This window comes from Danio rerio, chromosome 7 (genome assembly GCF_052040795.2).
Source record: "Danio rerio strain M-AB ecotype USA chromosome 7, GRCz13ab, whole genome shotgun sequence".
In the NCBI taxonomy this organism is placed as follows: domain Eukaryota; kingdom Metazoa; phylum Chordata; class Actinopteri; order Cypriniformes; family Danionidae; genus Danio; species Danio rerio.
This window is the reverse complement of record NC_141027.1, coordinates 23,463,653-23,477,312: the sequence shown is the minus strand read 5'-3', so window position 1 is coordinate 23,477,312 and position 13,660 is coordinate 23,463,653. Positions and strand designations below refer to the sequence as shown.

The following is a 13,660-nucleotide window of genomic DNA, read 5'->3' as shown; positions in this document are numbered from 1 at the left end:
AAATCATTTTTTAAAAACTATATATAAAGTGCTCAGTGCCCCTTTTGAAAATATTTAAGCATTTTTTAAACTTTGAAAGAAAATCCAATATATTTTGGTGCATATGATCGAAACAGTTTTAATAAACAGTTAAATCACTGTAAAAAAATGTTGGGTTCCACACAATCGATTTTGTAAATATATATGTAATATTTTTGTATAAATATTTTACATGTAGTGTGCAATCTTGCTTGTCCAATTACTGTAATGTATATCTCATATTTCTTATGTTACCCAAAAAATACTACAAATTAGCATCTATGAAAATATGAATTCTTGGTGGACATCCTGTCACTATTGTTGGCCTTGCCAGAGATTATACTTTATCCAATTGCTCTCAATGCATGCTACAGCAGTTCAGGATTGTGGAAGTTTTTTATTCTCAAAAAAAAAAAAAAAAAAGGGTAGTGACTGTGCTGTGGCAAATCTACACATATATATATATATATATATGTCTTCAAAATTTACTTTCACTTTACTTTCTTTATTGTCCACAAGTGGAAATTAAATAGATGATGCAAATTGTATTGCAATAAGAGGTCATTTACCAATTTCGCAGACATTACAAAACAATGTCAATATCAGATTTATATGGTGTAAACATGTGCGTATACAAATGTTTGATAATTGAATCAATTGTTTTGAGTGTGATGGCTTACATGATGTAAAATGATTGAGAAATTGTGAAGAGCTTGACAGTTTAAGAGAGAATCGGCAAGCCATATGCAATTCATTTTTGACCAAACTACACACAATTGTACTTATTGTTTGCACACATGTACAAAAGCATTTGTAGTAGTAGTAGTAGTAGGTGTAGTAGTAGTAGTAGTATAGTAAGCTTGATTGTCCTTGACAGGAAGTTTGCTATAGGCATCACCATACTGCTACAGAAATTCCATAAAACAAGCAATAAAAACAATACAAAATACAGCAGTTACCAATTTTATAATGGTAATTAAGATAGCATATTGTTAAATAAACCCACTGAAACAGGTACAAAGGATTTCTTATAACGGTTCAACCTACACTTTGGGACTCTATATCTTCTACCAGAGAAAAGCAGTTCATAATGTAGAAACAAAAAATGAGTTGGATCATTCAAAATCCTTTCCACCTGATTGAGGACACAATTCTCATATAAAACTTGAGGATTAAAATATTTATCGTGCCCAACAATTTTCCATTCTGTCTTTAGGAGATGCATCAACTTAGATTTACACTAAACAGATAGGTTGCCAAACCACACTGTGATGCCATATCTAACAATGCTTTCAAGAACAGCTTTATAAAACAACATCATGAACTTCTTGTTGACTCCAAAAAGACGTAACCTCCGTAAAAAAATAAAATTTCTGGTGTAAACGAGAACAAACCCACTCAATGTGTGTTTTCCATGTGAAAAAACTGTCAATCTAAATGCCCAAGTACTTAAAGGTTTCTGACTGAGTAATACTATGGTCGTGTACAACCACTTGAAGATGGTCACCTATACACTTTGGGTGAAATACCATCTCTTTTAAATTTGCAATTTGTTTAAATCAATAATAAATGCCAATTTGATGTGAACAATAAGCAAATGGCTCAGTGACCTACACTTACTGTTTTGAAAAATAAACATTTAAACTGGGAATTGAGCCAAAGCAGTTGAGGAAAAACTCTCATTTGGCTCTTAAGTTTTATTGTAAGATTATTTCCTGTTTTGGCTTTGGTACTACAGACTAATCTAAATACATTACTTTAAAGCATCCTATAGAACATATGAATTCAAAAGAGAGATCAGTGAGGGGTGTGCACATTTATGCTGAGCACTGTATATAAAAATATCTAAAAAAGACATGTGGGTTAAACAGAGCTCCCCATGGCTTAGGAGAGATGGACAGTGTGGTCCCTGTACGGATATCGAGAGCCAGAAATACTCCACAGCAGACAGCTGAGCAGCTCACAGAGGCTGCACCATCTCAATTCTGCCACAGGCCATATTTCTGTGGTTTTCTGAGCAACACAATGCCAGACAAGCTGCTGTCTCTTTCAATGTGCCCCCAATGGCCTCTCTCTCGCTCTCTCTCCGTCTTCTTTCTCTCAAAGACTCAAAGATGATATAATGACTAAGGCCACTTTATAATGACGATGGACACTGTACTATCCCATGAGGCCACAGGAGAGAATTTGTGAATGGCAGAGAAGTGATGGTCATGTGACAATGAATGGCAAAGGCAGTACAGTATATCCACACATTAATCATTAACACACATGAATCATATTCAGGAGGGCTTCTCTTTTAATGGTAGCAAAATAATCAGTTATTTAAAATAGATCTACTCAAAAAGTGTGTGATTGCAAAATAATTTTAAAAAGAATAATGTTCGGATCTGTGTATGAGCAATTCAGCTTGTCTTCAATATGTGGCAATATGACCTGATGAGGTTTCAATGTTACCTCTTGTATCAATTATATGTTACTATATTATATCTATTATATTATATAATATAATATTATATTATATTACATTACATTACATTACATTACATTACATTACATTATATAATATAATATTATATTATATTATATTATATTATATTATATTATATTATGTTATATTATATTATATTATATTATATTATATTATATTATATTATATTACATTACATTTTATTATATTATAATAATAATGTTTACCAAAGATTAACTGCATCCAAAATAAAGTTTTTTCAACATATGTTTTTTTTTGAACATTGTCAATAATTTTTGTCTCTTACACACATATATTTTATATCTAAATATAAATAAACAACTTCTCAAATATATGCATGCCAGTGTGTGTATGTATATATACACATGAGAAATATGACAGAAATAGCAGTGCGATGTGGCTGTATATTGGCACTGGTGGGTGGTTTGCGTTGGCACCGGTGCTGATATACAGCCATTTTGCACTGCTACTCATGTGATATTGTGTTTACAACAGTTTAATGGCATAATCATGTATATAAAAAAAGAAAAACCAAATACGGAGAGTTTAAAAATCCTTAGGTATGAGGAATTACTTTCGCCATTCCCTTACATCTACAGCTGACGTCAGAACAGCAAAAGCTCTTGCTATTTCACACACACCACTTTAGAGCTAGTATTTTAATGATTCACTGGCGTACTGTCTAAAGTGATGACAAGATAGGCGATTTTAAGATTATAAGGCTGAAGGGCATGAAATGCCATCAGTCTATAGAGATTTCTCAGTATTTCTCTGTTGAAATCAGGATATCACAATAACCTGAAAAAGTTACTCAGGGTTATACAAAGAGGGGCCTGCATAAAATACATACATTCCTCATAAGCAAGTCCCATCCCACACTCAATACACTACAATTACATTGTATAAATACAGCAGTACATCATAGAAAAGAGAGAGATAGACTTAGAATATTACTTACCTGATTTATAATGATTTGATCAGCTGTAGTTAGAAATTATGCTGTTTTATCTTCTAAGCGCTTATTATGTGGTCTCTGTCACCATCTTGTGGATGGACAACATCAACTGTCTTTGGTCTGTTCAATGACAGCCTAATGCTAAAAAAGCCTCAAAACTGCATTATGTTAAACTTTTTTTTTTCAGCAATATTCATCAAACAGTAGTGTCCTCTGCTTGTTGCTGCATGTAGGCGAAGTAATACACAAGGGTGAATATTCTTGCTTTGGGTTCTTAGAATTGTAAAACCAGATCTGGGGATTCACAATTTTAAGAAGTGGAAACATTAATTTGATCATGAGTGGATGACAATAAATATGTTTGTTAATAGCAGTCTAAAACTTTTTGAGATTGTTCAAGTATCTTCACGGCCTTGCTCTCTCTTGCTTGCTTTGCTTTGTCTTGTTCTGTGAAAAGAGGTTTCATGTTATACCCTGCTATAAAGCTATTAAATCTCACCACCTCTGGTTCTTGGCTTTTCTAACTTTGTCATTGCTCTGTGCTATACATAATTACATTCATGTACCGACTAAATCAACCTAAACCCCTTAACTTTCTTCTTCATCTTTTTTTTTTTTAAATAGAAGTCATCATCTCTTGAGTTTTGGAGGAAAGAGACCAATTAAATGTGTTATTTAACCGGCATATATTCTATGGTGTCATTTCTATAATGAGCCATGTTATTTAGAGGAGAAACCCTCACACCAGTGGAAAAAGCCCCTGGGTCTTAAAGGGAAATGCCATTAAAGTTATATTATGGAAAGTGTGACTTCTGGTGATGCTACATTTTATAGGCGATGTGCTGCATTATTTGAAAGTTTGCATCTCATTAGACACTTAGAAGTCACTTCACATTTTGCTATAGACCAACCTATTTAAACGGTACCCACAATGCATCAAACCAAAGTTGTGAATCCTGATGGCATCCAAAAACGCACCACAATTTCATTAATTCTAATGGAGGCGCGCATCTTGCATTCATATTCAGAGCACATAGTACGTGCGCTCGCATTTTCAAGACGCATCAGTTGAAAACCAAGAGTCACGCGAGAAGAACTGACCAATCAGCTTCATGCTTTGTATGGAATTTACACATTTCAGTAGACTAATTACTTCAGACAAACACAGACACTGCAGTGCTTTTGCATACTATGAATGTCAGTGGTTAAATTTATCCAGTTTTTCCAGGTTCCTCCCTGGATTTTGCCTACCCAAATAAAAAAAGTTTCCCAAATCCACATGCAGAGGTGTTAATGCAACAGTTTGGTATCATTTTTAAGAAAACCCTTTGAATTTTCATAAAACACTGGTGAAAGTTATTCAAATATTTGTGTATGTTGTCTGTTATAACAAACCCCATTTGAAAGTGTACCCTTAGGTTCTGTGTGGTCTAGGTTGCTGTAATTAATTTAGGTGGTTCCTGCACATATCAGTAATGAGAAAAAAAAATGTCTCTATCATAATCTATGCAAAAGATATTGTAGCCCAAGTGATGAGAGAATGGAACCACTTATGGTGGTATTAGGAAAGTACAGACCTTTAAAATTTAAAGAATGCAGAAGTAAATAACGTCACAGACTCTGTACCGGGTCCCAGAGTATATACTTTATTACTATAAGAGCTGCAGTTTATTTTGTATTTTTATAGGTATATATATATATATATATATATATATATATATATATATATATATATATATATATATATATATCTTTTTTTTTTTTAAAGTAACTTCAAAGTAATGTAATTAGTAATCTGATTACTTTTTACATTAAGTAGTTAGTTTCCAGAAGTAGTCAGTAATTTGTAATCTATTACTTTTTTAAAGTAATTTTAAAGTAATTTACCCAACACTGGTTCTACCTTGACTGACAGAAATATTTAACCTAATACAACAAAATTTGCATGTCATTCATTTTTAAAAAGTTAATGTGGTAACTTACCATATAATATGTTTATGAGAGATATCGGCATGACCAAGATGCCAACCAGCATGTCTGCCACTGCGAGTGAGCGGAGGAAGAAGTTTGTTGCATTTTGCAGCTTTTTCTCCAGCGACACGGCCAAAATAACCAAAATATTCCCTCCTATGGTCAGAATGATAATCACTAGAATCAGCAGGGCCGGCCAGTTCTTCTCCTTCATCTCCTCCCTTTTCACCCCATGAGGAGAAGACGAAGAGGAGGACGACAGATTGAAGCTGTAGTCTGTCCCAAAGAAGCTCTGGTTCAGGCTGACCGTGGTGTTCCCAGGCCAGATCATCCAGCCAACTAGGTCTAGGGAGGATGTGGTGGAGCTAAACCCACCCAGAACTGGCCCGCCAGGTGCCCCCATCATCTGATGTCTTTCCCTGTCGCCTGTTTCAATATGAGCTCATGGCCGCTTATGGGAAGAACAGTTTTGTAAGTTAAAAAATGATACAGCGATCCACTCGAAATGCTATGTGAAGGAGAAATCTACAGCGCTGAGGATATCCATAGCATTTGTTGTTGCTGCTTTCTGGCTCAGGATCTTCTTCATGGAAACTGTATCTGCAAAACACAATGAGAGACACACAAAAGAGGAATGAATACCAAAATATATTTAAAGATGATACTCTTGCTATCACAGCTGCTCTGATTCAATAATAATAGGAATCTATGGCACAGAGAATAGAAGGAATATTTACAAAACATCTGACATCTGACTGACAGCACCGGGGACTTCATTTTCAGCCGTCAAAGGGAAAATATCTCCATTGTAAATTGGAGGATGCACAAATGATCAGGTTTGGAAAGATCCATTCATTTTTGGTCAACTGGTGTCACCGTGTTCCTGTGGTAATAGAGGGTAATTGAGTTTAAAAGTTAAAATGATACACTACAGTCTGAATCTCTGCGAACCGGCTTGTACTGGCTTATCGAAAGCTGTAATTCACCAGATCGGTGGCTACTCGTCATTAAATTAGCTGGTATTAATAACTCAAGCACATGTCAGAGGTAATGTGATGTAATGTCATTTTTTTTTCATAATGGGCAAGTGGGTAAGTGTCACTTCATAAAGTCAGTCACCAAACGATGGCTAATAACCTTCGGTAATTGCAGTCTTCACCCTGTCGGTTATAGACTGTGCGTTATAGTTGGTGTGGACTGATGGCAGGTAACGTGCGTGGGATTACTAACCATGTATGCTTAAATTAAAAGAAAGAAGAAGGAAATGAGCTTTCTGTAAGGGCTTTTCCTGGAAATTATATGTGATATCATCAGTTCAATCTGCTAAATACAAGTATAAATCAGGTTTAAAACCTTTAGGATGGGGACACATGGTGAAATTCTGATGGTCAGAAGATCGTATAGGCATGTGCTTCATGTGTAAGTTTATTTGAAAATCATTCAGACCCAATGACATACAACACGATTTTATGATATTGTGAATTCTGAAGCAATTACATGCCAAAAAACATGGACATAAACACTGCTTTCATTTCACCTGATCAACAACTGTGTGTATGAATTACATACTGTAGTGGATTATAACCAGGTACACTGTAAATAGTTTAAGCAGTTAATGAATTAAGCCAGTTTATTAGCCTGATTGGCTAAGTTCAAATAGATTGATGAAGGAATGAACAATCGATTGAAGGAAGGAACAAACGAACAAAGTACAAACCGCAACCATGCTACCATAAATAATTGCCACATGACTTCCCTGTTGAAAAAAAAAACAAAACATTTAAACAAAACGTAAACAAAAATTGCAGCTTATACATCAGTCTTTAGGGTTTGTACACTTTTGACCAGTTCCACATTCCAAAAGATGGTTCTTTGTAAATTGTTTAAACATAGTAACAGTTTTATAAATAATGGTTCAGTCCTGAAGAATCCTTTCATGCTGTAATAGTTCTTTGTGTCAGAGTTTCTTTTTCCTCCTTTTTTTTTTCAGAATCTGCTAACTGTCAAACCACCTCACTTGTTTCTTTAACTTTTAAATAATAACTTGGTTTCTACCAAACTTAAAAAACCTCATTAATGCCTAAATTTCCATTTTAAAGCGCGTTACATTTTTTTGAGAATTAAAATATTAAACAAAGAACCATTTTTCTAAAGCTGGATTTATACTTTCGCATGGCGCTGCATTGCGCACTGACTGCGCACACACCTCACGAAACAGACGAGGCTTTCATACTTGCTGCGTTCGCCATTATGTTATTCTTTAAAATGACAGGGGGCTATCAAAAGAAACTGACCGTAAAGTCAGACGGATAAACAGAGAAGTAGGAAGTTCCTGGATGTACGTCATATCATTAATATCGTTCAAGATTTTTAAACTAATTATTTTTATTGTTTATATAAATTATTTTAATGATTATAAGGTTTTTTAAAACATTCAAGATTTTTTTTTTATACTTTGATGCATCACTTGCTTTTGTTCATACCTCAGACAGTTTTTCCTATTAAAGTTTATTAAAATATTAATGACAACATAATGTGGGCTGCTCTACAGATATATTTTTATTATGGCAAGAAAAAAAGAAAAAATGCACTCTTATTAAAAAATACAGATTTTTTTTTTTTTTAGATTTAGCCCGCGCCACAATTCCCACATTACTGTCTGGCTAGTTTCTGTCCTCTTTTTATGCTAAAAAAGGCAACAATGGTTCAACATTGCTGACCATTATCAAAACCTAGAAAAACAAGGCATCAGTATATTATAAAGCGATAGGTTCAAATATTCCAGTTCAGTTATCAAAGAAATAATTTGTTCCTTAATGACAGTTTTGTAACTTATAAGATTGTTTTAAATTCAAAATTGCAATATAAACATCAGTGTAAAACCTATGAGTATTGAAAAAACATATTTCTGTAATTTTGTCCCTGAGTCTCCACTTTTGCCATGACCTCTTTTGGCTTTAACAAACTTATGCCTCAGGTTTTTCTAAACTTTTTAACAAAAACTTTCCTCCTTTCCCACTATTAGAATTTCTAGTCAAGAATTATTGATCATCTGGTAATCTCAGAGCAAATCTCTTCAAAGTGATTCATCCTCAACTCAAATCCAATGTGACGCTGCGCACTGTTCGCTTGAGTCTCAAAAAAAAAAATCATGTGTTCCGCCGGCCAAAATCATGTCATGGGCACCAAAAGCGAACCTCCGGGATGACGTTTAATTCGCTTGCTTAATTACTCACTTGTAAGCCATGGATTTGATCATTCACTGACTGCTTTCACTAAACTAATGAAATAACCACATCATCTAAAAATCTAAACACAAGTGGTCAGAAGTGATGCTTTTAAATATATTAATAATATCAGGTGTTGCATCTATTCTGACCACTTACTCAAAAACACAGGTTAAAACTTGATGGAAACCAACTGAGAGACCCATCTCAGGATCATTCTGAAAACATACCGCTATATGTATTTCTGGAGAGCGCCAAATATGTCCCAAGAGGTATGTTTTTTTTGCAGTTTTTGTTTTCGCAAATCATCTAGAGGTTGCTGTGTATGCTTTATGAGAACTCAAATTTCTCTCCTGTGTCCCTATGGCACCTGTTGTTCTTGTGTAAATCCACTAGAGGCTGCTGTCGACTAACTGACTAATTGGCTGACTGACCGACCGAATGATTGACTGACCCACACTCCTTTTTCCCTAAACCCAACCAATAGTGCTTTCAAAAGTGCTATTTGACCCGCCCACCCCCTTCCCTAAACCCAAGCAATAGTTTTAAAAAAGCAATCGAGAAAAAGAAAAGCCCTCGTCTGAGTACCACATTTTCAGACTTCACCACATTCTCACCCTGTTATTTACTTGTTTACTTTATTTTTTAGCTTCTGTTTTTGTCTTACCTGCTTTCTTGGACCTTTCTTCGCCGGACTCAAACCCCATCATTGTGGTCAACTTCTCTCTGCGTCACAAATCCGCCAATGTACATGGCGAGCTAACTGTTTTTAAACACAAAACGCAGCCAAATGTAGCTCAGGCTACATAATTCGCGATCTCCAGAAATGTATATAGGGCTATGTTTTCAGAAGTAGCCTGTGTTGGAGACCTGTGTGGTGATTTTAAACATATATATATTTTTTTAGCTATGATTTCTGCTTTATTTTCATCTGATGAAAATACTGGATCATACCCTCCAGCAATTTATTACAAACAAAGTGAAGAAGGGAACAAAAGAACGAATGAGTAAATCAGGGTGACACAAAGCCATTCCTCTGTAAACATTAGAGGCTCTCACTTATAGACAGAAAATGTGCGTCGCGCAGAAAAATATGACACAATCTGTCCCGGCTTCCTTCTGCAATTCTAAGAAATATTCTTCTTGTCAGTGTAGGGGAAGGTGGTTTTCTGATATACAGACATGTTTGCCACAATGTTCCTCAGATGAAGAGAGTTGGTGGTAGCTCAGCTCTTCTCTGTAGAACGAGATAAAGCCAACAACGTACAAAAAAAAAAAAAAAGCACAAAGACCCTGCAATCAATAAATCACCAGATAATCACCTCATGCGCATCCAGCACACACATATACATAAACAAGAGAGCAGCCTGAATGCTGTTATATACGGGTTCAAAGTAAGTGCATAAAGGCCACAAGACTTCAAATTTACAGTCAGCCCTGAATCTTAATGACACTTCAGGTCCCATTATAGAGGGACAGAACATTTCCTTTGGGACACAATCTAGTGGGTACAAAAACATGAACACCATGTGCTGCAGTAGGCTAGGAAACAATTTCAGTATTAAGAGGGTCTGAAATACTCTAAAATTAGAGGTGAATATGTGCACTTAATTTTGTACAACACAGAACAGCAATTAGTTTGTCTTTCAATCCATATGTTTTTTTTCATTAATTTCAGCTAGTTTCTAAGTTAACATTTCTCATGTTTATTTATTTTAAATAAATAAATAAACAAATAAGAAAAATACAAATGAAAGGCAATTAACTATGTGCAATAAATATAATAAAAGCTATAGACAATATCTATTCATTTCATTTAAACAATTTATAAACACACCCGTTTAAATATTAACTACCATTATTGCTTAATAATACTGCAACAACACAGAAATAATAATAATAATAATAATAATAATAATAATAATAACAATAATAACAATTCACAAGATTAGAGTTTTTACAGTATTTTGGATCAAGTAAATGCAGTCTGGCTGAGCTTTAAATACTTCTTTCAGAAACAATAGCCTTTACACTGCATATGACATAAAAAAGTTCCTTATTCAAAAGAAACAGCAATAAATAATTAACTGCAATATTTACAGATATTTTATTGGCTCAACTTTAAGTACTTTTAGGGTCATAGTATATAAAAAGATATATATAAAAAAAATAAAGATTTTTTCACAGTGACGGCATGGAAGAATCATATTGGGTTCCATCAAGAACCTTTCAGCGAAGAGTTCCTAAAAGCATTTTTTTTTCTATGTGTGAAGGACTTTTTTTCTTTTTTATATACAAAAACAGTACAAAGAAAATACACTGGTATAAACAGAAACCTCAGCGATAAATCAGAAAACAAAAATTAATTAAGTAAAGTGAATAAACAACAAACAAATAGGGGTATTTACCAATCAAAGCTATCATAATGTTCAAATGTAATTATCAGAATATGATCAATTGTTCCAATAAATTGTTGGCATAGCACTAATCAGTTTTGAGGAAATACAGAAAAGGTTGCCATTCAGTTTGAAATTGGTGTTGAGATTTTGGGTCCAAGGAGTGTATGCTCTCGAGCTGAATGACCTGATACGTCACCCATCAACTCTTTAAAACATAGAGGGTCGGAGGTTTTACAGTTTAAAAGTATCCTTTATTTCACAAGAGTTAGGTTCATCAAAAGGGGACATTTCTGGGACTTTGGAAAAGTGCCTAATGTTTCAGAATATTCAAGAATTGCACAGCAATGGTCCAGCTTTACCTCCCTTTGAAATACCTTTGATGAAGAATATTTCATTCATTCATTTTCATCCACTTTTCCGGGGCCGAGCCGTGAGGGCAGCAGTCTCAGGAGAGAACCCCAGACTTCCTCTCCCTAGACACTTCCTCCAGCTACTCCGCGGGGATCCCGAGGCATTCCCACACCAGCCGAGAGACATAGTCCCTCCAGCGTGTCCTGGATCTTCTCCGAGGCCTCCTCCCGGTGGGACATGCCTGGAACAACTCCCTAGTTAGGCGTCCAGGAGGCATCCAAAACTGATCCCCGAGCCACCTCAGCTGACTTCTCTCGATGTAAAGGAACAGCATCTCTACTCCGAGCTCCTCCCGGGTGACAGAGCTCTTCACCCTATCTATAAGGGTACACCCTGCCACCCTGCGAAGGAAACTCATTTCAGCCGCTTGTATCTGAGATCTTGTGATTTCTGTCATGACTCAAAGCTCATGACCATAGGTGAAAGTAGAAACATAGATTGACCGCTAAATAGAGAGATTTGCCTTTCGGCTCAGCTGCTTCTTTACCAAAATGCACTGGAACATTGACTGCATTACTACTGCACCAATCCACTTGTCAATCTGACGTTCCATCCCTCCCTCATTCATGAACAAACCCCAAGATATTTTAACACCTCTACCAGCCCTAAGGAGAGACGTGGGACCATCCTCCTGTAGGTCCACCACCTGCAGAGGGAGCCATAAGGGGATTGAGCAGTAAATCGAGAGCTTTGCCTTTTGGCTCAGCTCCTTCTTTAACACAACTGACCGCTACATCGACCACATTACTGCTGCCGCTTCACCAATCTGCCTGTCACTCTCATGTTCCATCCTTCCCTCTCTCATGAGCAAAACCCCAAGATACTTGAACTCCTCCACCAGCCCGAAAGAACAACATGGGACCATCCTCCTGCAGGCACACCACCTGCAGGAAGAGCTGTGAGGGGATTCAATGGTAAATCGGGAGCTTTGCCTTTCGGCTCATCTCCTTCTTTACCACAAAGGACTGGTACATCGACGGCATTACTGCTACCGCTGCACCAATCCGCATGTCAGTGTCACATTCCATTCTTCCCTCAATCGTGAACAAACCCCATAATACTAGAACTCCTCCCCCAGCTCGAAGAAACGATGTGCGACTATCCTCCTACAGGCATGTAGGCATGCTCCTTGTGGCATGAGTGGTGGTCAAAGGTTAGGACCACGACAACCCGTTAGAACAGAAACTGGCTCTTGGGACAATTTTTATTAATCTTAAAAAACATTTTTACACTAAAATAAACTTTTGGGAATAAATGGATGACAAAGATTGTTCATGAATCCTTTAATGCCAATACAAATGCTTTATTAATATTATTGTTATTATTATTATTATTATTATTATTATTTATTGGTGAACAGCAAAAAAAAAAAAAAAAAGCCAACACCACTAAGTTTTTTTTTTTTTAAAGAGAGCACTGTTAGACCTTAACAAAGCTGATTGTTGCTCACCTGATGAGAATCCTAATCTTTGTCTCTCCAAGTCTTTCTACTGCTCTCTCTCGCTCTCTCTCTCTCTCAATCACTGCTATTCCCTTCAGACTCCTCTTCATCTTCTATTAATGAAGTGGATGAGAGTGCACTCACAAACTAAGTGAGATTCTGCATTCCAACAATGGGTAATTAGCCTCCTCAGCAGAAGCCAATCAAGTAACTGTGAATTGGGATAAATTGGCATGAAACGACTACAGGAATCAAGAACAATGGCCAAATACCTTCCAGCGATTCACGTTTAATCTGGTATTGATCAGCCCTAGATTAGGGTTCATTTGGAAATGCACTTAATAGAGGCATTGTTGCCTAAGAATTCCCATTGCCTTGTGATCTAGCACAACCGCAAGTTAAAGTACACATTATCTGTTTTAGATTAAATATATAGTGGAGATCAGAATTAGAGAACAAGTTAGAAACACCTGTTTTTTTTTTTCTCCAAGAATACTGTAATCTTCATTGTTCAAATTTTGAAGGAACTTTAATTGTAGGTTTTCCATGCTAACCGAACAGCAGCTATGTTTCCATCCATATATGCAAATTAGATGTATGATGCTCTTCATCTCATGAATTAAAGAGAACAAAATCGCCACTTTCTGATAAACTGGTGCCAAATATCTAAAAGAAAAATGTAATTTGCTGCAGTAGAAGTCAATGTGAGCCTTTTTTCTTATATAATAAATGACTTTCGCCTTAGAA

At 35.8% G+C, this 13,660-nt stretch overlaps 1 protein-coding gene across 13 annotated transcripts in view; it reads right to left on the bottom strand.

Annotated features, from left to right (window-relative positions):
* The window catches only part of htr2cl1 (5-hydroxytryptamine (serotonin) receptor 2C, G protein-coupled-like 1), a 186,930-nt gene that overhangs the window by 31,291 nt on the left and 141,979 nt on the right, over positions 1-13,660 (bottom strand). For 12 of the 13 annotated variants that reach the window (XM_087258326.1, XM_087258333.1, XM_087258327.1 and 9 more), the window contains one exon: positions 5,448-6,035. In XM_087258326.1, coding sequence (XP_087114452.1) covers positions 5,448-5,841 — 394 coding nt within the window. In that variant the 5' untranslated portion in view covers positions 5,842-6,035. 13 annotated transcript variants of the gene reach the window in all.